The sequence below is a fragment of the Bubalus bubalis genome, chromosome 18 (assembly GCF_019923935.1).
Source record: "Bubalus bubalis isolate 160015118507 breed Murrah chromosome 18, NDDB_SH_1, whole genome shotgun sequence".
Taxonomy (NCBI): Eukaryota; Metazoa; Chordata; class Mammalia; order Artiodactyla; family Bovidae; genus Bubalus; species Bubalus bubalis.
Window position 1 is genome coordinate 22,843,105 of NC_059174.1, and position 23,202 is coordinate 22,866,306.

The 23,202-nt window shown below is 48.2% G+C and overlaps 1 protein-coding gene and 2 long non-coding RNA genes across 6 annotated transcripts; 1 reads left to right on the forward strand and 2 right to left on the reverse strand.

The window, feature by feature from the left end:
• Nucleotides 1-389: 389 nt before the first annotated feature.
• Nucleotides 390-10,224, reverse strand: LOC102405195. Its single transcript, XR_326230.3, has 4 exons — nucleotides 10,090-10,224; nucleotides 6,691-6,808; nucleotides 5,237-5,302; nucleotides 390-662 (listed from the first exon to the last, which is right to left on the reverse strand). It is a non-coding gene; the product is annotated as an uncharacterized LOC102405195 (long non-coding RNA).
• A 2,079-nt stretch (nucleotides 10,225-12,303) lies between these two features.
• IRX5 (iroquois homeobox 5) lies at nucleotides 12,304-16,012 on the forward strand. The gene is made up of 3 exons (XM_006043049.4): nucleotides 12,304-13,037; nucleotides 14,103-14,508; nucleotides 14,658-16,012. The coding sequence occupies exons 1-3, from the start codon at nucleotides 12,789-12,791 to the stop codon at nucleotides 15,452-15,454; spliced, it is 1,452 nt and encodes a 483-aa protein (XP_006043111.2). The 5' UTR covers nucleotides 12,304-12,788; the 3' UTR covers nucleotides 15,455-16,012.
• A 4,348-nt stretch (nucleotides 16,013-20,360) lies between these two features.
• Nucleotides 20,361-22,767, reverse strand: LOC123330370. 4 transcript variants are annotated; one of them, XR_006546236.2, is made up of 3 exons: nucleotides 22,749-22,767; nucleotides 21,129-21,248; nucleotides 20,361-20,670 (listed from the first exon to the last, which is right to left on the reverse strand). It is a non-coding gene; the product is annotated as an uncharacterized LOC123330370 (long non-coding RNA). The 4 variants fall into 4 exon arrangements; XR_006546235.2 differs by lacking the exon at nucleotides 22,749-22,767 and adding an exon at nucleotides 22,458-22,482; XR_006546234.2 differs by lacking the exon at nucleotides 22,749-22,767 and adding an exon at nucleotides 21,520-21,662.
• Between the last annotated feature and the right edge of the window lie 435 nt (nucleotides 22,768-23,202).

The window sequence follows — 23,202 nt, forward strand, 5'->3', positions numbered from 1 at the left end:
GTCTGCCCAAATGTAAGAACTCTGTGGAAGACTGGATGTCAACCTTTATATAAACCAAATACTCAAACACGTAACAAATGCTCTGCCAGTTGAGATGATTTTTCCCTCATACCTGAGCTGAGCTAATAGATTTTTTTAAAAGAAAATGTTCCATTCCAGAGGGACTACTATAGAGAATTAAAATTATATATATGGATACCTTTTAAGTCTTTCTTCTTCCATAAATATAATAGGGTCACATCAGAAAGTGATTTTAAACCTATTCTAATGATATCAGATTGCCAGAAGAATTGCTATAATGGAGAAAGTGATTTTTTTTCTCAGGGGGGAACCCTCTTTTTCAGGTATAAACATTCATTCAGTCCAATAAAGTCATTTTAGAAAAAAAGTCAACATATAAAATTGTTTTTATTTTTCTATACTTTGATTAAAACAGCATTCAGTAACACACTATAATGCTAAGCATTTCAAATAAAACTGGTGATCAAGAAGGGCATAACCTCCTTCTGCATGACAACTGTGGATTTTAATTGGAAAAATCCTGTAATCTATAAATAAGAATATCCAAAACATATTTAAACCACTTGAGCACTTGATTTTTCCATGTCCTTTGCATCTAGATTGAACAGACCACAGGAAATTTCAAAGACTGATTGCTGAATCTAAAAGAAAAAACAAAAACATCTATTTAGTTGTCATGATCACTGTCACCACCAGCCCCTAATATCTTCTTATACTTCACCAACCTCACTTAATTTTGCCCAGCTGCTTTATGCTTGGGAGAAAGACAAATCACTAATCAATCACGTACACTAATTAAAAATGCTACCTTTTGGAGGCATTGCAATACCTTAGTAACAGGGGTGAGGATTTCCTCTAACTGCTTACTTTTAAACATTTTTGATAACACATGAGCCAGGAACACTTGCAAACGCTTAATGCTAGAGTCTACATAAAATATCAAATTGCACCCCCACCAAAAAGTGGCGGTACAATTCTGCAACTGGTTGAGGTCACATGGAAAATAGAATTATATGCTAATTTGTTCCTATATTAAGTTATCATAGAAGGTCAGACCAAACAGAGTAAAATGAATTCTGGAAAAAAATTAACTAAGTAGATTGGTATGTACCATATCAAAGTAAACTGTTTATCTTAATAGATACAAATGCAAGAAAGGTTTTTCAAACGGGGGTATTTTCTCCTTTTCAAAAAAAATAAATGTTTTAACCAAACCCAGGCAATGACTTGCATGATTTAAAAACACTTTATCTAAATAGTTTTTCCCTAAAGGAGAACAAGGGCAGGATATTTGTTTTTCAAGGGGAGAAAAGAAATGGAAAAGGGCAGAGTATCCAAAAGAGAATAATTTGCCCAGAAAAAGCTTTATCTATGTACTTATTAAATTTTACTCACATAAATAGTTCTGCACATGTATTATAAAATGAATAGCCAGGTTTAAACTACATGATGGGGTCAGGAGGTGCTTACCATATATATACATTTATTATTTTATTCCAAAATAAACTAAACAACAATACAGATGTTTTCCTTAACACAGATTTGTCTCAAGAAAATATGCTTTTTTTTTTTATTACTGAGGAGAAAGATCTATATTTATTTTTTTCTGGAGGGTATATTCTGTAGATAAGCCTTATCCATAGGTAAGTTCTCATATCTAAGATCTAAGATATGAGATCAACTTAGAAAACTATAAACCAAATTAATGGTTGAAGAATTTGGGCTATCAGTTTCACATATGATAATGGTGCAGGCTTTATATTTCTATTTTCAAAGGTCCTTTATAGAAAAAGGGAAAGAACTTGGAGGAAAGGATAATGGAGAACTAAAATCTTACAGCATTTGAAACCAAGGGACCAGTATTTTATAAAGTATCCAGTTTATTGCAGGACACAACTAGGATGAGTAACAGAAATCATCTGTCTCACACCCTCAGGCAAATTCCTGGGGGAAAAAAAACCAAAAGGATAACTTTTGTTCTAGAGTCTATCCTATTTTCCATTAAAAGATCTGTTTGTATTTTTCATTTTATTGCAACATTTCCAAAGCAGTGCTGCAAAAGAACTAGCACTCACAAAGAGTCATCTGAATTTTCTTTAAATCAAAACTCATTTTTAATTTCTAAAGGGACTTTACCTATTGCTTTCAATAAAATTTCATTACTATTAGTTATCATAAAATATGTTAGGTTTCCATGGAATACCAGTTCAGGCATAAGATCTTCAGGCTTCTCGATGAACTATAAAACAAAGCTATGTACTACTTTACTATCATTCTTGTTTGACGGACCTTATATTTTAGGGTCTTAATCCATTAAAAAGTTGAGAAATACATTTGGAAAGGAGCGGAAAGTCTAACAAAAATGGAAACATGCACTGCTGCCTAAAATATCAGGACTTAAGTAAATTAATCTTCATTCCCAGTGAAAGCAATCTTATGTCCAGGGACTGGGAATTATTCTACCATAAAATACAGCACATTAAATACTACAATAGACCCATTTGAAATGTCTTAACATAATTATTATGTCATCTACAAATGACTGGATATAGACTTATATGTTAATATTCAATACCACAGGTTCTAATGCAAAAGATGCTGAAATGGTAAATATATTAAGTTGGTTAAAGGTAACAGCAAGTAAATCAGTATCTATTCTATGACTAAAAGTAAGACTCCAAATAAGATTTGAAAAAGAATCGATAAAAGCAAGGGCAGAATATTTGGACCCTGGTTATCACAAATAACACTACCATTCTGATGGTTTGCATATAAAACTCCTTATCTCCACTAGCTAGTTGAAAAGAATGAAAAGCTTCTTACAACCAGCTAAAAAGAAAGTCTTTACCATGCTCCTTGAAAAAGCTCATTTTCACATTACTCAGGCTTCATTATGCTAAATCAATATTCGTTTAGTCACTGGGGTTATTGACATATTTTAAAATAAAAGTATACCCTTCAGCTACTGCACTCATTACAGGTAATTTGTCTTGTCAGAGAGCAGGGAATATTATCCTAGTCTTTCAGGGGCTGACAGCCCATGGAAATACCTCCCCATGGTTACAACTGTAAATAATTTTAAGGTAAAATATTGAAAAATCAATGACTGTTTCCTGCAATCTGTCACAAACAAATCAATCATAATCTGTACTGCCAGAGAGTATGATTTGAAGGAGATGGGAGCAGATGTAATTCTTGGCTGGACTCTCTCATTTCAAAATCACTTCACATAATGGTGTCATCATTTAAACACTTAACAGTCAGCGCAACCGCCACTGTAACATCCAGTTGGACAAAACCACAAGGAGGAGGAGGAGAAAATGCCATCACTATTACGTTAACAAACATTTAATTTAAATGGTTGCTGCATTAGGAAATTTCAGCTGAAAACAGTTTTACCTGCCCCCTTTCACAGTTTTAAATTAATCAAGGCTGATTTTCTGTGTACTAATGTTTAATAAATTAGTCCATGGCTAAAGCATGTATTCCTTTTACTTTAAAAGTCCATTATAGAGAACAAAATTTGGAATTAATAAATAAAACATCTGGATTTTAGAATAATCCATAATTCTATCTGTATCTCAAAGACAAAAAAATAGTGTCATAGATGTCAAGATTATACTTTTAAAGTAGGTTTAAAGGTCTCAGTTGCCCAGATATTAAATTTTATATTTTCCTTCTATTAATAAATATTACATTTCAACTTTGTAATACTGAAGCACAATTTAGAATGACGAGCAAGACTTAGTCAATTCAAAAATACCCTTGTATTCCATACACAATCTATACCATAGATTGATATTTTAAAAGCTGGAGTAATATCCCAAGTAATATGAAGTGTAAAAGTTGGTCAAGGTCATAATATTGAATTGTTCTGCAAATGTAAACTGCCTTTCAAGTAACCACTTTTAGATAATTTTTTTCCAGGCCACATGTTAACAGCTCTTCAGCTGCTTCCAACCTCTACCTAGGCCAGAATAATATAATCTGAGATTGGTATGCTTCTTCTTCCTATTGTATTAACCAAAAATGTCATTTGATTTAAAGATTACAGAGTCTTCTTGAAGCTTTTTGTTTTTAACTCTATACTAGCTCTTTAATAGAAGAAACTGGTTTTAGCTACTACTACTGTTGCTTACCCATTTCCCAATTATATAATTAGACATCATAAAGCCCTTCATTATTCCATTAACATACTTCTATAGCTATAGTTTGGGGAGTAGATATTTTTGATGACTAGAAAAGTATATCATTTTTCTTAAAAAGGAAAAAAAATTACATAAACACCATAACACAATTTAAGCCTTTATAAACATTCTTCGAAATAGAATGATTGAATGATAGACTGATATTTTATAAAAGGATTTGACTCTGTTTTTAATTTAACTTGCATAGTCAAGGCAGTAGCATAGCCTGAAAAGATGGAAGCTTTTCTTTTTGATACAGATTTTCTCATTTTTTATTTTTGTTGTTCAAGAATCTTAGATTCACTCTTGGACACCAACATTAGGTTTTTGAAACTGAAAAAGCATGCGGAGAAATGCTCAAAGATCTCATCCAGAATAAAACAGAGTCCTCCATTCCATGTGAATCCCTGCAACAGCTGCAAAGAGAGCAGCAAGCCAACCTAGTGAGAGGAAAGGGAAAGTATTACCCACAGCCCAGGATTACACAAAAAATGGAAAGGGACCTAAAGCTGACAACTAGGGAAGGAACCCGAGTGGCGCAGCTCCCGGCCTCCCGTGCGCTACAGCAGCCCCGGCTGGGCCTGGAGAGCTCCTTGGCAGAGCTCTGGAACCAGTTGTCAACCAGCAAGTCTCCCACTCTGAGCTGGGTGGTGGCTGACAGTAAACTGCCCTGCAGACAGCGTGTTCCCCTAGAGAAGGCAGCAAAGCCAGGGAGGTAAATGAGGACAGCTAAGCAACTGCTCAATGTGCGCCCATCAACCACACACTAAAATGACACCTACTGGGATGGGGTAGGCCACCATCACAGATCTAATTCTCAGAAAGAAGCTATTTTAAGGGTGCTGAGTAGGCCTAGCTGAGATTTCTCAGCCCTCCCAACACAGCAGCTCAAAAACTCAGCAGAGAAAAATCAGATTGTTTCCATACCCCAAATTTAAAGAAATTGCTGCCTCCTAGATAAAGTTCTTATATGTAATAAAGGCGCAGGATTACAGAGAAAAGTATTCTCTTAAAAGAGATAATATTACCTCCCTATCTTCAGAATCTCCTCCTTCCAAAAGCCAGTACAGTGGCTCCATTATGGACTGTAGATTCTTAAAGAGAAAAACAGCAAGAGTTAGCTTCATCTTTCCTACCACTTCCTTCCTTCATTGAATTACAATTTAATTACCTATACTTGAATTGATTTTATTCCTGAATGATATATTTCTCAAAAAGCATACCCTAACCATTTCCACCAGAGAACATTTAGTATAACCTTCTCAGTTAATCAACTATAATCTATTATTGTTGGAAAGGACATGCTTTCTTCATCTTTTCAAGAGTAGGGAACTCCCTTCCACACACCTATTTTATATAAAATGAGAATTCGTTTTAATATATTTGAATACCATTAATATATAAATATGAATCTTAATAAATTTTGTCGAATAACGGATATAAAATCCAACCAATTTGACTGTATGTTTAGATTTTCCTATATTCATTCTAAGGAAGGAAAAAAAAAATCTAATCCTCCGTCTTTTAAATTCAACAAGTTTATAAGTGGTTAAAAAAACAAAACCAAAAACTAAGCTTAAAGACAAACAAAGAGGAATCAGATTGTTCACTGTATAACATCTTCTTTGTATCTGTGTGTTTCCTAAGTCACTGTAATACTTCAGTTCTTGGTCATACATGAAGACCTATAAGGCTCAGTCAGATATAGAAGAACACAAAGGTGCTATTTAAAAACAATTAGATATTACTTCATTTAATATTGAGAGTCACTTTAATGCCTTTGAAAGTATTCACAAAGAAGCACTGCTTCTATAGCAGACTGTACTCGAGTTGCCTTCTGTAGAATTAGCTTTTTTTTTTTTTTGGTCCTCCAACCATCTTTTTTTTTAAGAAAATATTCTCTATCACTGAATCTTGTACTTTGCTCTTCCCACTAGACAACACAAATATTCTGCACAATTTTTTTTTCTTATGGCTTTTCTCACCTGCTTGTGTTCACCAGCCCCTATTCTGATGAGAAGGGACAAGTTTTGTGCACACCTGTATGTCCTTTGTCATTAAGAGAGTTTAGTACCTATGACTAGAGCTGATACTCCCCTTATATTTATTCTAAAAAGAATTGGGGTAATGAAAATAATAAAAAGCTGTAATTTGATATAAATATTTCCTTCAAATAATAATTCTCTCTTTATAACACATCATAACCTTAGTCTTGATTTTTATGAAAAGCACTGAGGTCATAAATTTCACTATCCAAAGATACCATTAAAAAAGAAATCATTCAGTATATTTCCATGAAGCAAAATGTTCCTACTTATTAATACATTGGTAAAATGGTAATAAAGGCCTCAAGTGACGTTCTTTCCATTCTGAACTGAGACCGTCCCTATTACCAATATAAATACTTTGGTAAAACAAACACTGGTGCTATTTTGGGTTTACTCCCAAATATACAAGCACAACTGTGCAGACACTCACTTACAGATGAGCGTGGGGATGCTCAAGGACAGATTTCAGGCAACACTTGGAGGAACCCCACAGTTCAGAAGTGAACTTAGCTGAAAACATCCAAACGTATATGGAAGCATCATACTCATAACCTGCACAGGAAATAAAAATTATCCTGTTTAAGGAAATATAGAAGTCTGGTTAAATACTTCTGAGATATTAGATATGAATATCTAATCTAATTTTCCCCAAGGTATCACCTTATATTACTGCAAATAAACAAGTAAAGACTGTATCAAGGTGTGGAATATCATTAACCTGAGAAAAGGTTGGAAAAATGGATTACATAAAAGATAACTGTAGGAGAAAATTATATTCTCTTCTCCTGAACAAATATTAAGTGCATCCTCACTAATAAAGATTTAAACTTTAACTACATTTGTATATACTGGTTTTCAATTTTGAAGCATCTAAGTTAATTTACCACTCTAAATTGGTACTTAGGCATACTCCAGCTATAAAAATACTACAGATTTGTGAAGAAGTTAAGTCATGAGTACCACACTCCAGAGTAGTGCTATGAAAGCAAACCAGAGTCATTATTGAACAAAAATAATAATAATTCCAAGGTTTTACATCTTTTCAGAGTTGTATCAGCTGCTATTCTATTAAGGACAATTATTCTCTATAAAAACAGCTAACATTTATACCAAAAAGATGTTAAAACTACAGGACTCAACACCATGTAGACACTGAAGGGAAATATGTAAAGATATTGAGGTACTACCACACAAAACAGGCTCTGCTATCTCAGAGTTATTCCAAAATACGATACTGTTTTCATAATCTATTTTAAAAATCATGTTTAATTCACTCAGGATCACATGATCTCATTTATTTGCACATTATCAACTGAAAAACACTGAAAATTTCCCCAAGATTTCTATACTGTAAAAATACATAATTATATATTAATACATTAATAATTACTTGGTATTATTTATAAAACCAGATGACAGGTAATTAGCTCATATTCCGATTTCATTTCTTTTAACATATCATACTTGAAAATAATAGATGGATAATAATACTGGGATGCTGATGCTGGCTGCCAGAAAAAAATTTTTTGATGGGCGATCTGGAAGATAACTAAAGCAATTATCTCAAAAGTAATGCTCTTGTTTTCCTTTCAGCAAACAAGTCTAAATAAATCATTCTTTGATTTTAGTTTCCCATATAATGACAGGCAGCTAATTATCCCTGGAGTCACAAACAAGCTGTGACTCTCTACCTGGCCTCTCCGATCAGAACGCCTATGGCCTCCTCCACTTTCATTTCCTTTTTCTACAATGAGTTTTAATATTAAAGAAAAACACTCACACATCTTACACACACACTGATGGACAGCCAGCTTCCAGGAAATCATGAGCTACAAAGAGAGGGGGGAAATCTTAATGCAATACTTATGTTGAAGGGTATTAGGTGCTGGATAAGCCAAGGGGTAATATAATCAACAGCATCCGTCTTGCTATTGTTTTGGCATTCAGAGATTTGAAGTAAAGGACAGTAATATTATTTTAGTGGTCATCCAGGTTATGATTCAGATCCTTAAACTAATAAGAGTCTAAATGCACTATCTTCTCTTGCTCATCAATTCAAATTTACAGAAACACATTTTGGAAGAAATAAAACAGTTTTCTTCTGTGTCTGGAAGTAAAACAAGCCTTTCCATAAACAATGTAGCTAAGTACTTGAGAAGAAAAAAGAATATGTTTTAGATCATGAAAACATCCTAAGAGACTTTTCAAAAAAAAAAAAGTGAAGGGACATAAATTTCCTATATATTTACTTTTTCATTACATTCCTGTTTCTGCACATTAAGCATGTCTTCCTCTACATATTTTTTTCTGAATACTAATAAACGTTTGCTTAATAACATACTAGGCTATTCATGCTTTCCTTTCTAAATCAGAAACCATTATTCCACAAAGATGGAGCACAAAGAAAGCCGATAGAGGCATTGCCAAAAAAGCCACAAGTAGTATCAATACATGCCAGAACACTTAACATTAACTATCATTTCTCTCAAACTTCTGCTGCCAAAGTGCTCACAAAATCTGGAACTCAAAGACAGATTTCTAGTGCAATTAAATTCTCCAGAAGCAAAACTGTACAAAAATATGCCGCCCTTCTTATGTCACCATTTTATAGACAACATTTTCTCAGGATCTTAATTAAGATAACGATGCACACCTGTGTCAACATTCTCTGGCAAGACAGCCTTATCAATCATAATCCTTTAAGTACACTCCAAAACAGCAAAGCGATATGACAAAAGCAATCTGTTGCCTTTCCTAGCCTGTGTTGTGTCTCTCCCACAAGAATGATGAGATCTTTAAAATACAGCAGATCTACTTTTATAAGTCTTTAAAGTTTTTACTGTAAACAGTTATTACACTAAATAAACAGGAATAACCTCTTTTGCACTTGATTTAAACAATGACAACTGTACAGCCAAAACTCTAGGAGCAAGCTCCACACCATGTCTTAGCAATACAACTGTGTCTGTTATTTTAAAGCTCTAAATTTTAAGAGTAATGCGTAACAGGATCCGTGCAGACATGACAAACCAATAAACCCTTAGGAAGTTTTAAAATTAGAATGTTTTAAAGTCTTTCATTAAGATCAAGGCATGCCTAGCCCTAACCTGAGTGCAAATGTTCAGAAAGATACAAATGCACTAGTAAGCGGAAAAGAAAAAGAATCGTCTTGGTAACCTGGAACCAGAGGGAGTTAGTTCCTGCCTGCCGGGGGAGAAAGCTTCAATGACAGGAGATGCGTTAAACTACTGCTAAAAGTAAGCAGGCTCCCAAACTGGAAAGCTGATCAATAAAGGGGGGAAAGGAGGGAGAGGAGAGAAAGGAACGCATCCAAGGCTAAAAGTTAAAACCTCGGGTTTACCAGCAAAAACGGAAGGCTTTCACATGAAAACGGAGAAAACCCGCCAGATGCTATCTGAATCCCGCCTGCCTGCTAATAATCAGGTCTTCCCTCTCGCATATTAACACGAGTCTATTTCAGACGCCGGGCGGCGGTGGCCAGCGGAGCAGCAGAGCCATCAATGTGCAAATAAAGCAGAAAATAGAGACATCCTTAAGAAATGAGTCTCAAATTTGACGCAGAGCGGAGGTGACAACCACAGCAACAGAACCATAAATTCTAAATGCTTCAATATCTTTCAGGATTCTCTCCAAGTCCTTGACACCAAAAAGAAGACAGTATTAGAAAACCGGGGGGTGCGGGGGCGGGAAGGAGTTGTAAGTATGGTGTGTGTGTGTTTTGGGGTGGGGGGGGAGAGGGGGTTGCCCAGAGTGGCAGGATGATGTAATGAGGATGTCTGTGTTGACAGATTCAGATTCTCGGTGGCACAAACCTCCAGGGCTCCATTTCCGAGATCAGCATCCTGGACCAGAGCCGAGAGGGTGAAGTCGCCGCTCGTGGATGGAGGGGACCACGCCCACGCCCGCCCGCTGGGGGGACCGTCACACCACGAGAATCCCGCCCAACGTTCACGCAGCCCATGCCTACCAAGAGCCCGGAGGGGCGCAGGGCACCACCGCGTCCATCCCGTCCACGGGCGGACGTGGACGCGGCTCGAGATGCAGGAAGCCCGGCCGAGACGCGGAGGGTACGCGGTGGCAGAGTGGACGCGGGGCTCACCTCTCCTCCGCAGCGCGGGAGCGTGAGCCGCGGACGCTCCCTCGTGGCTGGCGCGAGCCCCCGGCGGGCGGCGCGCGCAGGCCGCTACCGACCGTTAGCGCGAGGGGCTGCGGCGGCGGCGGCGGCGACGGGCGGAGCCGGGGGCGGGCGCTGGGGAGCTGAAGGGCCGCAAGAGCGTGAGCGACGCGAGCAGGGCGGGGACGCTCCTGGGCACTCCCCGAGATCACCCCGGCCCAGCCCGAGCCCCGGAGGACACTGCCCCCTTGGCTGCCTGAGAGGCCGCCAGCGGTCGGCTCCGCGCGCTCGGGGCTGCTCGGCCTCGCCTCAGTCGCGGCCAGTTCGCTGCCACCTCAGCTGGGCTATGCCCGCCACCGCCGCCGCCGGCTTCCCGTCTCCATGACAATAGGGCGCCGACGCCCCGCCCCGCCCCGCCCCCTCGGCGCCTAGACTCGGAGGGAAGGAGGCTCACGTCGCCGAGGGGCGGAGCCTATAGAGGCCAGCGTCCAATTAGAGGTGAAGGCAGGGAGGGATGGGGCCGGGCGATTTCAGAAGTTGTAGGAGAATATCCGCCTGAGGGGCGGAGCCTGGGAGAACTGATGGGGGGGAGGAGTCTGCGCGCGTGCGTGAAGTCGCGCTGCAGAGAGTGTGGGTCTGGAGAGCAGGCTTGTGTGCCAGACCCGGCTGGAACTTAGGAAATAAAAGTATCTCGACTGTCAGAGTCATTGAGGGAAACTTTGTGTCTAGGTGTACTTCGGCTTCCGTGTGACTGCATTATAAAAGCCACAAAGTCCCTGATCGACTGGAGTGCCCAACACTGTGCCAGACCCTGTCCTGGTTCACCAGCGCCCCTGTCTGTCCCAGAGTTCGAGTGCTTCTGTGGCTTGCGGTGGCGCTGGGTGTAGAGACAGGCAAAAGGTCTGTTTTGTATTCTGTGTGGCCTTCGTGGGCAAGGACTCGGCCTGTGACTCAGTTGTGTTTGCCTTGCCAGAGCCTCGCTGCACAAACAGTGATTGGGTTGGTTACTCCTCCGCGGACTGTTAGCGGTGGAGCGTGGGCGGGTGCGAACGAGAGTGCATGCGAACTGGAAGAGGACCCGCACTCTCCACCACCTTCACCACCGGCCTGGAGGGGCGAGCTGCCGGTGATGCAAAGCCCCAAGAAAGGGGCAGGGAGCCATTGTGGGAGAGGGTGTAATGGGGTCCAGGGAGCTACTCCAGTGTAGCTGCTTCTCCGTCTGGCAGCTCTTGTCCACAACCTCTCTAGAGAAAGGCTCCCCCCGTAGTACTGGGTCCCCAGTGTCTCCTCCCTCGCCGTTTGGCGGGGAGTTGGTGGAAGGGAGGCTGAGCCGGAGACGTGCAGATGTCCAAGGCCTGTCTCTCGCCCACCTGCTGCTGCTGGTGGAGAAGGACAATCACCCCGGACTCCCAGCGCCCTGAACGCTGGCATCCATCCGGTTCTCCCTTCATTCAGGGGCCTTCATTCCTGGACTCCAGCGCTCTTGTGGGTCCTTTAACTAGGGGGAAAAGCCAGGGGAGGGTGGACGGCGATCCGCTTTGGAGCCCAGCCTCCTCGAGAACAAGAAATCCGCTAACTCCGCGATTTACTGTGGCGTAGAAAAAGCAGAGCGTTCGCTGGAGCGCGGTCCGCTGCCTCGTTCCCTTTGTGCGTCGGAACGGCAGACCGGCCACCAGGGCCCGCTTGTGTCGGAACCGCCGCTCCGCCTCCCCTACTTAGCAGGGGAGGAAAGTTGGAAGAGATCGTCGCGCCTGGGATGTGATTGTCATCCTGGGGCCGGCGCTCGAGAGTCTGAGTGAGAGAGAAGGAGAGACCGATGAGGGGAGGGAGGGGGGGAATAAGAGGAAGGGGGAGAGGAGGGCCGCGGAGGAGAGGCGGGCGCTAGGGAGGGGCGAGGGGAGCGCCAGCGAGCGGGAGAGGGAGCCGGGGAGGAAGAGGGAGAGGACGAGGAGCGCCTGGCGGCCGGGTTGGCTGCGGCCGCCCAGAGGCTCCTGCCAGTCCTCCCACCGACTACACCCCGGGAAGGAGGAGCTTCAGGCGCGCACAAGGCGTCAGAATCCTCAATTTCCAACTTAGCATCTTGGCAGGACCTTTGCGAAGCCAAAAGCGGAGCCCCCCAGTGCAAAGAGCGCGGGGGAAAAAGAGAAAGCAACAAGGGAGGGGGGGAAAACCCTGCCGGGGCGAGCGAGGCGCGCAGAGGAGCGGGCTCATCGGTCGCAGCCGGAGGCGCGCGGGAAGCCAGCGAGGAGGCGCCGCGGGCCGGAGCCCGGGAGCCGGGGCCCGAGGAGCGGCGGCCCGAGGCAGCCGGAGACCAGGTGCCCGCCCGCTCGCCCTCTCAGGGCGCCGCCCGGCTCGTTGGCGGCCGCGGCGCGGAGCGCCCCATGCCCGTGTGTGGCCATGTCCTACCCGCAGGGCTACTTGTACCAGCCGTCCGCCTCGCTGGCGCTCTACTCTTGCCCGGCGTACAGCACCAGCGTCATCTCGGGGCCCCGCACGGATGAGCTCGGCCGCTCGTCGTCGGGCTCCGCGTTCTCGCCCTACGCCGGCTCCACCGCCTTCACGGCGCCCTCGCCGGGCTACAACTCTCACCTCCAGTACGGCGCCGATCCCGCGGCGGCAGCCGCCGCCGCCTTCTCTTCGTACGTGGTAAGTGAGAGGGAGCCTGGGCGGGCAAGGGCAGCTGGGGCCGCGCGTGGCGGGCGGGGGCTGCGGGGGACACGGGCCTCGGCTTCACCGCGGACCGTCCGGCCGAGCCTCGCGGCCCCTGCGAACTTGGGCGATTGTCTCTCTCGGCTTCGCCCGGGTCTCGGGCTCAGGAGTTGCGCGGAAAGGAGAGCCGCGTCTTGCTCAGATCGCTAACTTGGCGGAAGGGGTTTTTTGGAGGAGAGGTCGCTTCAAAGAGCAACATTTGGTTCAAACGTGAGCTCTAGGCCGTCCCGCACATTTTACTCTATTTCATTTTAGGGGGTTTGGCCATTTTGCGAAAAGTAGTTCAAAAGAAATAGATCCGAAATCTGAACAGAAGCGTGCTTGGTCTGTGTAAATGTGTTTGGCCTCGCCTTTAATTAGTCCTCCAAAATGTTGCAAATCCGTAATCCTATCTTCGCAATCCGATTTGGAGGTATTAAATTTCTGAAAAGTCGGGCGAGCTGCGGTGCATCCGGGATTTTTCGGCCGGGTGCACTTTCTGGAAAAGCGCCGTGGCTTCGGTTTGGGGTAACACTTTTGGAGGGGTGGGAGTTCAGGGACAAGGCTTGGCTCTTCGTTTGCCTTTCTCTGTGGGGGAAAAAAATTCCTTGACTTCCTTTGCTCACTACCCTTGTTTCTACTGCGCAGCCACTCGGGCGCAGAGAGCAGAGTCGCCGCCGCTGCCCGGGCCTCTCTCTGGGTAGAGGGGCCTGGCCTCGGTGGCCGAATCTGCTCACGCAGGGGAGGACGTGCCCAGCCAGAGGGGGGCCTACCAGGTGCCTGGGAAGCCAGGACTGCTCCAAGAGCCTCCAAGGACTCAGGGATTGGCGGCCTCCGCTTCCTTCTAAGGAGGAAGAGGGGTTGCCCCAGGGTCTGAGCCCTTCAGCCCTACCCCAGGGGAAGCCTGAGTGCGGGCCTCGCTGCCCGAAGACCCCTGGGCGCAGGGCAAGTGTGCTTCGGTCGCCCAGGTGGCAACTGGGGACCACGGGCCACTCTCACGTTCTCTCTGCCCGTTCCCTGCAGGGCTCTCCCTACGACCATACACCGGGCATGGCAGGTTCCTTGGGGTACCACCCGTACGCGGCGCCCCTGGGCTCGTACCCGTACGGGGACCCCGCGTACCGGAAGAACGCCACGCGAGACGCCACAGCTACGCTCAAGGCCTGGCTCAACGAGCACCGCAAGAACCCCTACCCCACCAAGGGCGAGAAGATCATGCTGGCCATCATCACCAAGATGACCCTCACCCAGGTGTCCACCTGGTTCGCCAACGCGCGCCGGCGCCTCAAGAAGGAGAACAAGATGACGTGGACGCCGCGGAACCGCAGCGAGGACGAGGAGGAGGAAGAGAACATTGATCTGGAGAAGAACGACGAGGATGAGCCCCAGAAGCCCGAAGACAAGGGCGACCCCGAGGGCCCCGAAGCAGGTTGGTGGACGCGGGAAAGGGTGTATGGAGCCAAAGAGGGGCCTGGAGAGGGGGCGCCCAAGGCCTGGAGGTTGGGGACAGGGCTTTTTGCCTTTGCGGGTGGGGACCTGTGGCCTCCGCGTCTCTGACCGCCTGGGTTTCACCCGCAGGAGGAGCAGAGCAAAAGGCGGTTTCGGGCTGCGAACGGCTGCAGGAGCCGCCCACCCCTGCCGGCAAGGAGACCGAGGGCAGCCTCAGCGACTCGGATTTTAAGGAGCCGCCATCCGAAGGCCGCCTCGACGCGCTGCCCGGGCCCCCCCGCGCCGGCGGGCTCTCCCCGGCCGGGCCCGCTGCAGCGCGGCTGGCCGAGGACCCAGCCCCTCATTACCCCTCCGGCGCGCCGGCTCCGGGCCCGCACCCAGCCGCGGGAGAGCTGCCCCCCGGTCCCGGAGGGCCCTCGGTCATACACTCGCCGCCACCGCCGCCGCCGCAGGCGGTGCTCGCCAAGCCCAAACTGTGGTCTCTGGCGGAGATCGCCACATCCTCGGACAAGGTCAAGGACGGGGGCGGCGGGAGCGAGGGCTCTCCGTGCCCACCGTGCCCCGGGCCCATAGCCGGGCAAGCCCTAGGAGGCAGCCGCGCGTCGCCAGCCCCGGCGCCATCGCGCTCGCCCTCGGCGCAGTGTCCTTTCCCAGGCGGGACGGTGCTGTCCCGGCCTCTCTACTACACGGCGCCCTTCTATCCTGGCTACACGAACTATGGCTCCTTCGGACACCTTCACGGCCACCCGGGGCCCGGGCCAGGCCCCACCACGGGTCCGGGCTCGCATTTCAATGGATTAAACCAGACCGTGTTGAATCGAGCGGACGCTTTGGCTAAAGACCCGAAAATGTTGCGGAGCCAGTCCCAGCTAGACCTGTGCAAAGACTCTCCCTATGAATTGAAGAAAGGTATGTCCGACATTTAACGCGGGCTGCGTCGGTCCCGGACCTTCCTAATTTATTAAAAAAAAGAAAACATGGCCTTGGCAGTTATTTTTCCATCAACATGAGAGAAAAGCAAAACTACCCCTCCTACTAAAAAGTTTATAGTACATGGAGATGGATGATATAAAAATGTAAACATCTCCACACACCCACAGAAATGTCTTAACCAACTGAAAAGAAAAATTTAAAAAAGGATTTGTATTAAATCTTATTCTGTATATTTAATGTAGCATTTTTGTATTTAAATTGATAATTCAATATCTTTGAAGTAAATTATGAAATTAAGACACCTGTACAGGCATTTAATGTTTTTTTGTAATATAAATATATACATTTGTGTTTCCCCCAAAACTGTTTCATAGTTTAAAAATACAAGTTTAATTTAATTTTTTTACACCTATTGATTTTTTTCTGGGTATGAGCTAAAGTATTATTACAGAAAGGAAACAGGTTATATACTCTTAGATTTGGAAAGTAAAAGAAACTGCAGCCGCCTTTGTAAAATGCAAAATATTTAATTAAAAGAGATTTTAACATAATCAGAGCCACTCATTACTTGTTAGAAGCCTCAATAAACTGTCCATCGCCCTGGACAAAAGATGCAACCTGCAAGTTTTTTTCGAAGTGGGGAATGAAAGGTTCCACCGAACCCAGTTTGCCAGCGGGAAACCGTAATTAGGCTTCGAGCTCCAGGGAACCTGGCCCTGCCCGGAATGCAAATCTGGATCACTGATGCGGGCTGCTGTGGGGGGTGATTGGACCCTGGAGGAGGGACGAGAGAGACCCAGGAGTGTGCCCAGAAGGGAGAAGAGATGGCAAAGCCAGTTAGAGACACGCACCACCCGAGCTCCAACGCTTAACCTAATTACTTCCAATCAGTGTCGTGTTTTATGCAAAGCAATCAGCTGGTGAACTTTGCTAATGAGTTCGATTTTATGCCGGATTTACCCCTTATTACTATTTCAAAGGTGCTCTGGGCTAATGCGGGCGGGAAGCAGTTGGGGGATGCCAAGGAGAAGGCTTTCCTAAATCACTGTTGTCTCTACCCCTTCAAAATTGGGCATTGATCTCTTCGCTGGATTTGATTAAATTAGTAATTGTTCCATCCGCGACCGTGCGGGTGGTAGGCGGCCGGGTAGATTCCCCGCGCAGCCGCGGGGCTGGGGCCGCGGGACCAGCGAGGGGACGGTTCCCCCCTTTCACAGGTAGGTGTCACACTTGTCCTGAATTACAAGCCTGCACTTTGCAGAGTCGGAGATTGGAGAGAGAGGGAGCGGAAGTGGGGGAGGGAGCACCACAAGCGCTTGGGGGAAGCAAGGGGAGCCCCGGATGGACCAGTCGAGTCCCCCGCCCCACCCCACGGACCCCCTTTTTGGACAAGAGGCATTCAGCAGTTAAAGGACGTTTGCCTAGATAATGAGGCCGTTGTGGACTTGATCAGGCTTGTCGTCACCTTAGCACGTCTCCCATCGCGGATTCAAGAGTCTCGAGTAGCTGCAAAAGTATTTCTGAGGTTTTATTTTCTCCATTTAATCCTGCACGTTTCATCTCAAAACGAAGTCAGGTCGGGTCTCAGTCCCAAACGAGGAAGAGAAACCGCCCTGCGCCCGAGGCCCGCTAGCACTGTCGGTACTCCAGTCTCCATTTTGCTCTGGAGATGGAGAACCGCGGACGTGTGGAATTTCGTGGGAAATTTTCACTGGTCGGGGAAGGGGAAGCTTTGGAGCAAAAACATACGCCAGCGAGGGAAATTAATTTGCTCTATTAAACCCAAGCCTGAGTGTAGAGAGAATGTGTTTGCACATAACACCGGTTTAATTAGGCTAAATCAAAATGCACATATTTGCATTTCTACTCAAGACTACTTTAACCCTACTTGGTTTTTTAAATACCACCCAAACTTTCACCGGAGTTTTTACTTTTGCTACTTTTTCTTTTTCCTTTAAACCTGCAACGGGGCTCCTTTAGCTTATTCGAATTTAAACAAGTTTGAAACCAGCATTGTCCAGATGTTTTGGCGAACAGCAGGCGACTTCAGAGTTTAAATGAGTGAGAAAATTCACGCAGGGAAAATGGTTTCAAACTTGGAAGTGTGAATGATTAAATATGCATGAGACGATCGTATTTTACTTTGTCCCTTTAATTATAAATGATTTTTTTAAACAATTGAATTCCAGAGATGACTTGCCCTACCCCCCGCGCTCCAATCCCCTCCACCCACAACCGCCCCCCGCACACACAGCCCGGTTCACAATCAGTTTTTCCCCCCTGTTGAATATGCAACCCCAGGAATCACCTTCTCTTCTAAAAAAGTCAGAAGAATAGGCCAGTCCCCTTCTCTTAAGAGAGAGTTTAAGGACGACATCGACTCTGCGGGATTTGGAAGCACTGGCCCTAAACCCTGCCCAACGATTTTAAAAAGAAAATTACAGGCCTCCTTGTGTTCCCGGGAATATGCAAATGGCGAGGCGCGGGCCTCCCGGGTCTGATTGCCGAGGCTCGGGGCCGAATGCCCGCGGGGGCTGCCTGGGAACGGGAGCCGTGCACCGGGAAGCCCGCGGCATTTCTCCCCAACGAGGGGCTGCGGGAAGCGCCTCCAGCTGGGCAACGAAACCGCCAGAGGTTGGAAGGCTGATGCCCAAATTCGCTGTCCCCTGCCCGCATCCCTCCTACCCTTGGCCTCTAGAGTTTTCTTTGCGTACTTCGCCCTAAGTACAAGCCCCAAATTAAGTTTAGGGTTTTCTCCTTTGCAGAGTTGGGGTTCGCTGACCAGTGTTTTTTCTGGTGTGTAGAGACTTTTCAGTTTGGGGGCGGCCTGCCGGGCGGATCGAGGTATGTGCGGTTAAGACATGTCTCCCGCGTTTAATCCCAGAAGTAGTGGCTTGTCTGTAAGGTTCCAAGTCCCTCCTAGAGCCTCTGAGCCTCTGCTTGGCAGCATCTTGGGCCGTGTCGAAGGCGATGCTCTTTGCAAGGGGCAGTGGGGCGGGGAGGGCAGGGGGGAAACCTTCCGGCCTGTGCCAAAGGTTTGTTCGCACACTTGAACTGGGGCGCGTAAATTAGGCGATGCGAAGCAGCGCCTAAAACATCTCGGTGCTGGGGTTGCGCGGCATTTGTCACCTGCGCTTGGCTGCGCTGGTTCCAGTACCCAAACAGAGGCTAGCCTGGCACTAAGGGTGACTAGGAGTCGCTGAATCTCGCAAAAGAGTTGCTGAGTCCAGCAACAGAGGCCGCGGGATCACTGAGTGGGGTCCCTGCAGTCAGCCCCGCCACCCCCACCCAGGGAGCTCCAAACCGGAGACCCGCTGGGTTTCTTCCCTTTTCCCCTCTGTGCGCGGCGGAATCAGCTTCTGGGATGTGGGGTGAGAAGCCAACAGCCCAGTCAGTCCCCGAGGGCTCAGAGAGGTTGCGGCTGCAGAAAGGGCCCTTTCTCCTCGGATCTGGGGGCCAGTGCCCGAACTGTTGTTCTTAGGCCTGGGTGAAGAGCCTTTATCGTGGCCTCCTGGTTGCAAACCCCTCGGGGCCCTCTCATTTCCCCCGAGATGTACGCAGCTCTTGGAACCTGGAAGGTTGAGGGGCTGGGGTAAGGTGGTCGTGCGTGCGGTTTCAGAACGGGTGGTGCCTACCAGCCCACCTGTCCCGCCTCACAAGCTGCCAACCCCGGGCAGAGACACAAAATAACGCCCTTACAAAGCTCCCAAACTGAAAGGAATGTGCTTGCGCTCCCAAGAGGGAGACGCAGGCGGATGCAGTTCAGGAAGGGCGCCGCCTACTGGTCCCCGGGCGCCCTGCGGCTCGTAGAGAGGAGGAGTTAGGCGACTCCCGGGCATGCCTCCTCCCCACCCCCCCGCCGCGGGCTCCTTAGCTCTGGACCCCAAGAGGTCAAATGTAAACTCCCCCGCCATCCCACTCGCTCCAGCCTAGGACCCAGAACCCAGTTAACACTGGGGATTCGGGAAACAGGGCCTGCGACCAAAAGAGGATTAACCCTGCAGATGCCTGCCACGGCTGGGGCACAGTCTTTACAAACCAGCGGCAGGGAGTTGAGCAATCTGCGGGCGGCCGGAGCAGCCTGCTGGTGGGGGCCGCCGCCGCGCGCAGCCCGGGCATTTCGGGTGCTCCCGCTCGGCTTTAGGGGCACGCATTCCGTTTCTGCGGGCCTTCCCACGGCCGGCCTCTGGGCCCCCGCACAGATTTTTATTTGCGGTTTGGCATGTAGCGGGGTCTACCACGCAGCCGCGGCCCCCAAAGATCATTTCTATCTTTGGCCTGTGGGTTAGACATCTTTAGGAAAGGGGAAAATAAAACTACCCTCGAATTCTTCAAACCCGGTTTAGAGCGCATCTTTAATGAGGTCGGCGTGGCAAAGCTGGAGGTGCTCACGTGGACATGCCTTCTACCCCTCCTGAAGGTGTCCCCTGGTCTCCCCTCGGGCCAGGAGACTTTGGGGGACAGCGGGAGGCGCGCCCTCTGTTTGGCTCTTCGCATTCCTTTGCCTCTCGGCAGCCGAATAGGAGGGAAATCGGCCGGACCCGGATCTTGCCCCCTGCTCTTCCCCCTAAACTGGCCAAAGCTGCCGGACTGTCCGTAGATCCACTCCGCGGGTCTCCCTTTTGGACCAGGCCGGAGAGGTTCTCCTTTTCGTTTTCGCTCTAAATGCGACTTGGGTCCCAGGCACCAGGTGGGGCCCAGGTTGTGGCCTAACACGATCGCCTCGGGGGCCGGGAGGCAGCTCCGGCTGCACACCCCGCCCTAGCCGGGGCCCCTCCGGGCCATTGGGGATCTCTGGCCTCCAGTCGGCCTCAAGCCCCAACCCTAGGTCCCCAAGGCCGCCCTCCGGGCCGCGCTCGTTTCCGGCGCCCGGAGGAGCCCGGCGCTCCAAGACGCCACTTTTCCCAGTGAAATCTGCTTTTATTTGCTCCGAGCAAACCCCGGGCTCTCAGTGCTCCCGCCTGATGGATGCAAATGTAAATGTGCACTTATTTAATTGGATCAGGCCCCAAGATAAAAGAGATAAACGGCTCCCCGTTTGCTAACTTATTTTCCGAGGCAGCGCCGCGTGGAGGGGAAGCTAATGAAGGAGGGGCGCGTCGCCGGGCGTTCGAGCTCTCCGCCGCGGTGCGCGCTGGTCAGTCGGTTCGGCTTGGACCGCTGCTCCTCGTCCATCTCTCCTGCCCGCCGGGTAGGATCCGCTTGGTACCTTCGGTGCAGCAGGACCAGAAAGTGAGAAGGCGCGGCTTTGGCTTCGCGCTTGAAAGTACCCAACCATTCGCCACAAGGTTCTGCGGTTTGTTCCCCTCTCCTTTTATACCCAACTCCCTATACTGGAGTCCTACTGGCCAGGCCCATTCGATGGAAAAATCCTTTCCTGCTCCCCTCCCCAGGCGTCGTCTTTCACCCCATGTGGCTAGGGCCACGAAAAAGGCCAGGCGTGCCCCCCACCTCCAAACACCAGGGTCCCGTGGAACCGCCCTCCAGGCGCGGAGAACCTCTTCTCTGTTCCCAGACGGCTCTCTTTTTGACCCGGGGATTTCTTTCAGGACTGGCAAGGACACACCCTCTCCCCAATAAAGTATGCCCGCGATACACATAACCCTTCCATGGTTTCAAAGGGTCGCAGAACCCCAACATCCAGACTGTGTGAGGGGCAAGGGCTACCTGGTTCTCCCCTCCCCTGGGCGGGAGTTCAGAACTTCAGCATCAGTACGTCTGTCTCCTTAACCCTCGGAGAAGTTCGTTACCCGATTTTGATCTTCGGTGTTTCCAACAGTTTCTTTTCTGTTTAGAAGGGTAGTGGAGCAGGTAGGGGTGGGTGAGGGCAAAAGGGCGGCTGAGACAGACTGCGGCGGATGGGTGCAAAAGAGCTGGGAAAAGGGGGCGCCCTAGGCCGAGACACTCGCCAGGTAGCCGTCGCAAGCTAGGCTGGGCAGGGCTGGGCCTGGTGAGGGCCGGCTGGTCTGGGCGGCCCGGCCGCGCCCCATTCCCAGTGCGCTGATGGATTGGCTTGTCAGGAGAGCTCTGTGCTCGGAGCCCATCAGAAAGCACTTACCTCGCTAAACTGAAATTACTGTCTTTTCAGGGGCTAATTTGTGTAACTCCCATGGAGGGGCTTGGAGGGGGTTTGATGAGGCATAAAATGATGATTAATGAATTTATTGGCCGCTGCTCATCAAACAAGGGCTGGAGAGCTCCGGTGCGCACCAGCGGCCTGTCGGAGGCGCTCAACACAGCTGGGGCGCTCCACACAGCTGGGGCTCTACCTCAGAGGATTCAGCGTCTTCAAGGATTTCCATTTGCATCCAGCCCTGGCCCTGGGAGCTTTCCTTAGCCACCTTTTGCTGACCAGCCTTGTATTTGGGGTATGGGCTCCAGCCATTCCACCATCCCAGCAGGCTGTCGGCTCTAGTGTGGGCGGGAGGTGGGGAGGGACTCCTGTGGCAGCAGGCTCAGAGGTGGACAGAGCTGCTCCAGTGTTCTAGAAGCCAGGACTTGAGTGTGACCAGGGCATCCCAGGCAGCATGGAGATGTAGGCTGTTGTCCAGAGGCATTATAGCTTACTGGTTGGGTCCTTTGGCCTTGGTGACTCAATCCTACGTCTGCAATTAAATAAGCTGTGTGTCCCTGGGCAGATCACATAACCTCTCTGAACCTCAATGGCCCCTGCTGTACAATGGCCTGTACCACCTGTTTTGTGAGGATTCTAATGGGTGGCATGTGGTCATCCTTTGATATAGTTATTATGGTCATACTCTCTTAAGACCTCACTTCACTGAGGATGCTAGCCGAGGCCTGAGGGTGGGGGAGGAAGGGAGGAAGACCTGAGGCTTTGGATTCTGACTTGGGGAAAATCCTGCCAGCGTGGCTGATGTCCTGTAGCACTCTTCCCTTCCCCACTTCCCTGGCATCTGAATATTACTCTCTAGAACTTGATTAAGCGGGGGGTAGGGGGGGGGTGGGCAGTGAGGAGCCTGAGAAGGCAGCTCTGACCTTTTGGAGCTGACTAGACCTGGCATGGGATCCCCTACGGGGCAGAATTGAATTTCTGGTTAGCCCACAGGACAGTTCACAGCTGTTCTCATTCACACATAACCCACCCTTTCTCTACAGGCTCCTTCCTGTCTTTTGAGTGTGTCCTGAGGGCCTTTTGGCTACTTCCCCTAGTCTGAATCAAAAACCTGCAGCCCATAAACTTATAAACTCAGCTTGGAGTCTTTGCCTACCCTACCTACCTGTACCCCCCACAGCGCCCCACCCACATCTCCCAACAACAGGCTCTACCTTTGTCTCCCCAGGACTTGCTGCCCTGCTGAAGCAGTGCATGGGAAGACCCTGGCATTGGCCAATCCAGTGGAAAGCTTAGGCTGGCCTCCATATTAGTGCAGCTCCACTTAAACCATTACCTTCTCTCTCTCCAATATGCATTAATTGAGCATCTGTAATGTGCCAGATACATTGTTCTAGGGGATGATGATGCAGCGAGCAACAAAGCAAAGTCCCTGCCCCCCTGGAGCTTACATTTTAGAGGGAAGGACAGAAAGTAAACAATAAGTGTGATAATGGCTAATCTCCAGGTGATGAGCATTAGGAAAAAAAATTAAGGCCAGGCAGTCTGGGAAGCATCGCCTGGGAGGGGGCATTTGAGTGGATAAGCTGGGCGAATAGGTGCCTGTGCATGCATTTTCATTCAGTGTGTCTGACTCTTTGTGACCCCATGGACTGTAGCCTCCCAGGC

Coding starts and splice junctions, on each gene's coding strand:
- IRX5 (XM_006043049.4), top strand. CDS start 12,789: ATGTCCTACCCGCAGGGCTACTTGTACCAGCCGTCCGCCTCGCTGGCG. Junction 13,038..14,102: donor CCGCCTTCTCTTCGTACGTG/GTAAGTGAGAGG, acceptor CGTTCCCTGCAG/GGCTCTCCCTACGACCATAC. Junction 14,509..14,657: donor CCCCGAGGGCCCCGAAGCAG/GTTGGTGGACGC, acceptor TTTCACCCGCAG/GAGGAGCAGAGCAAAAGGCG.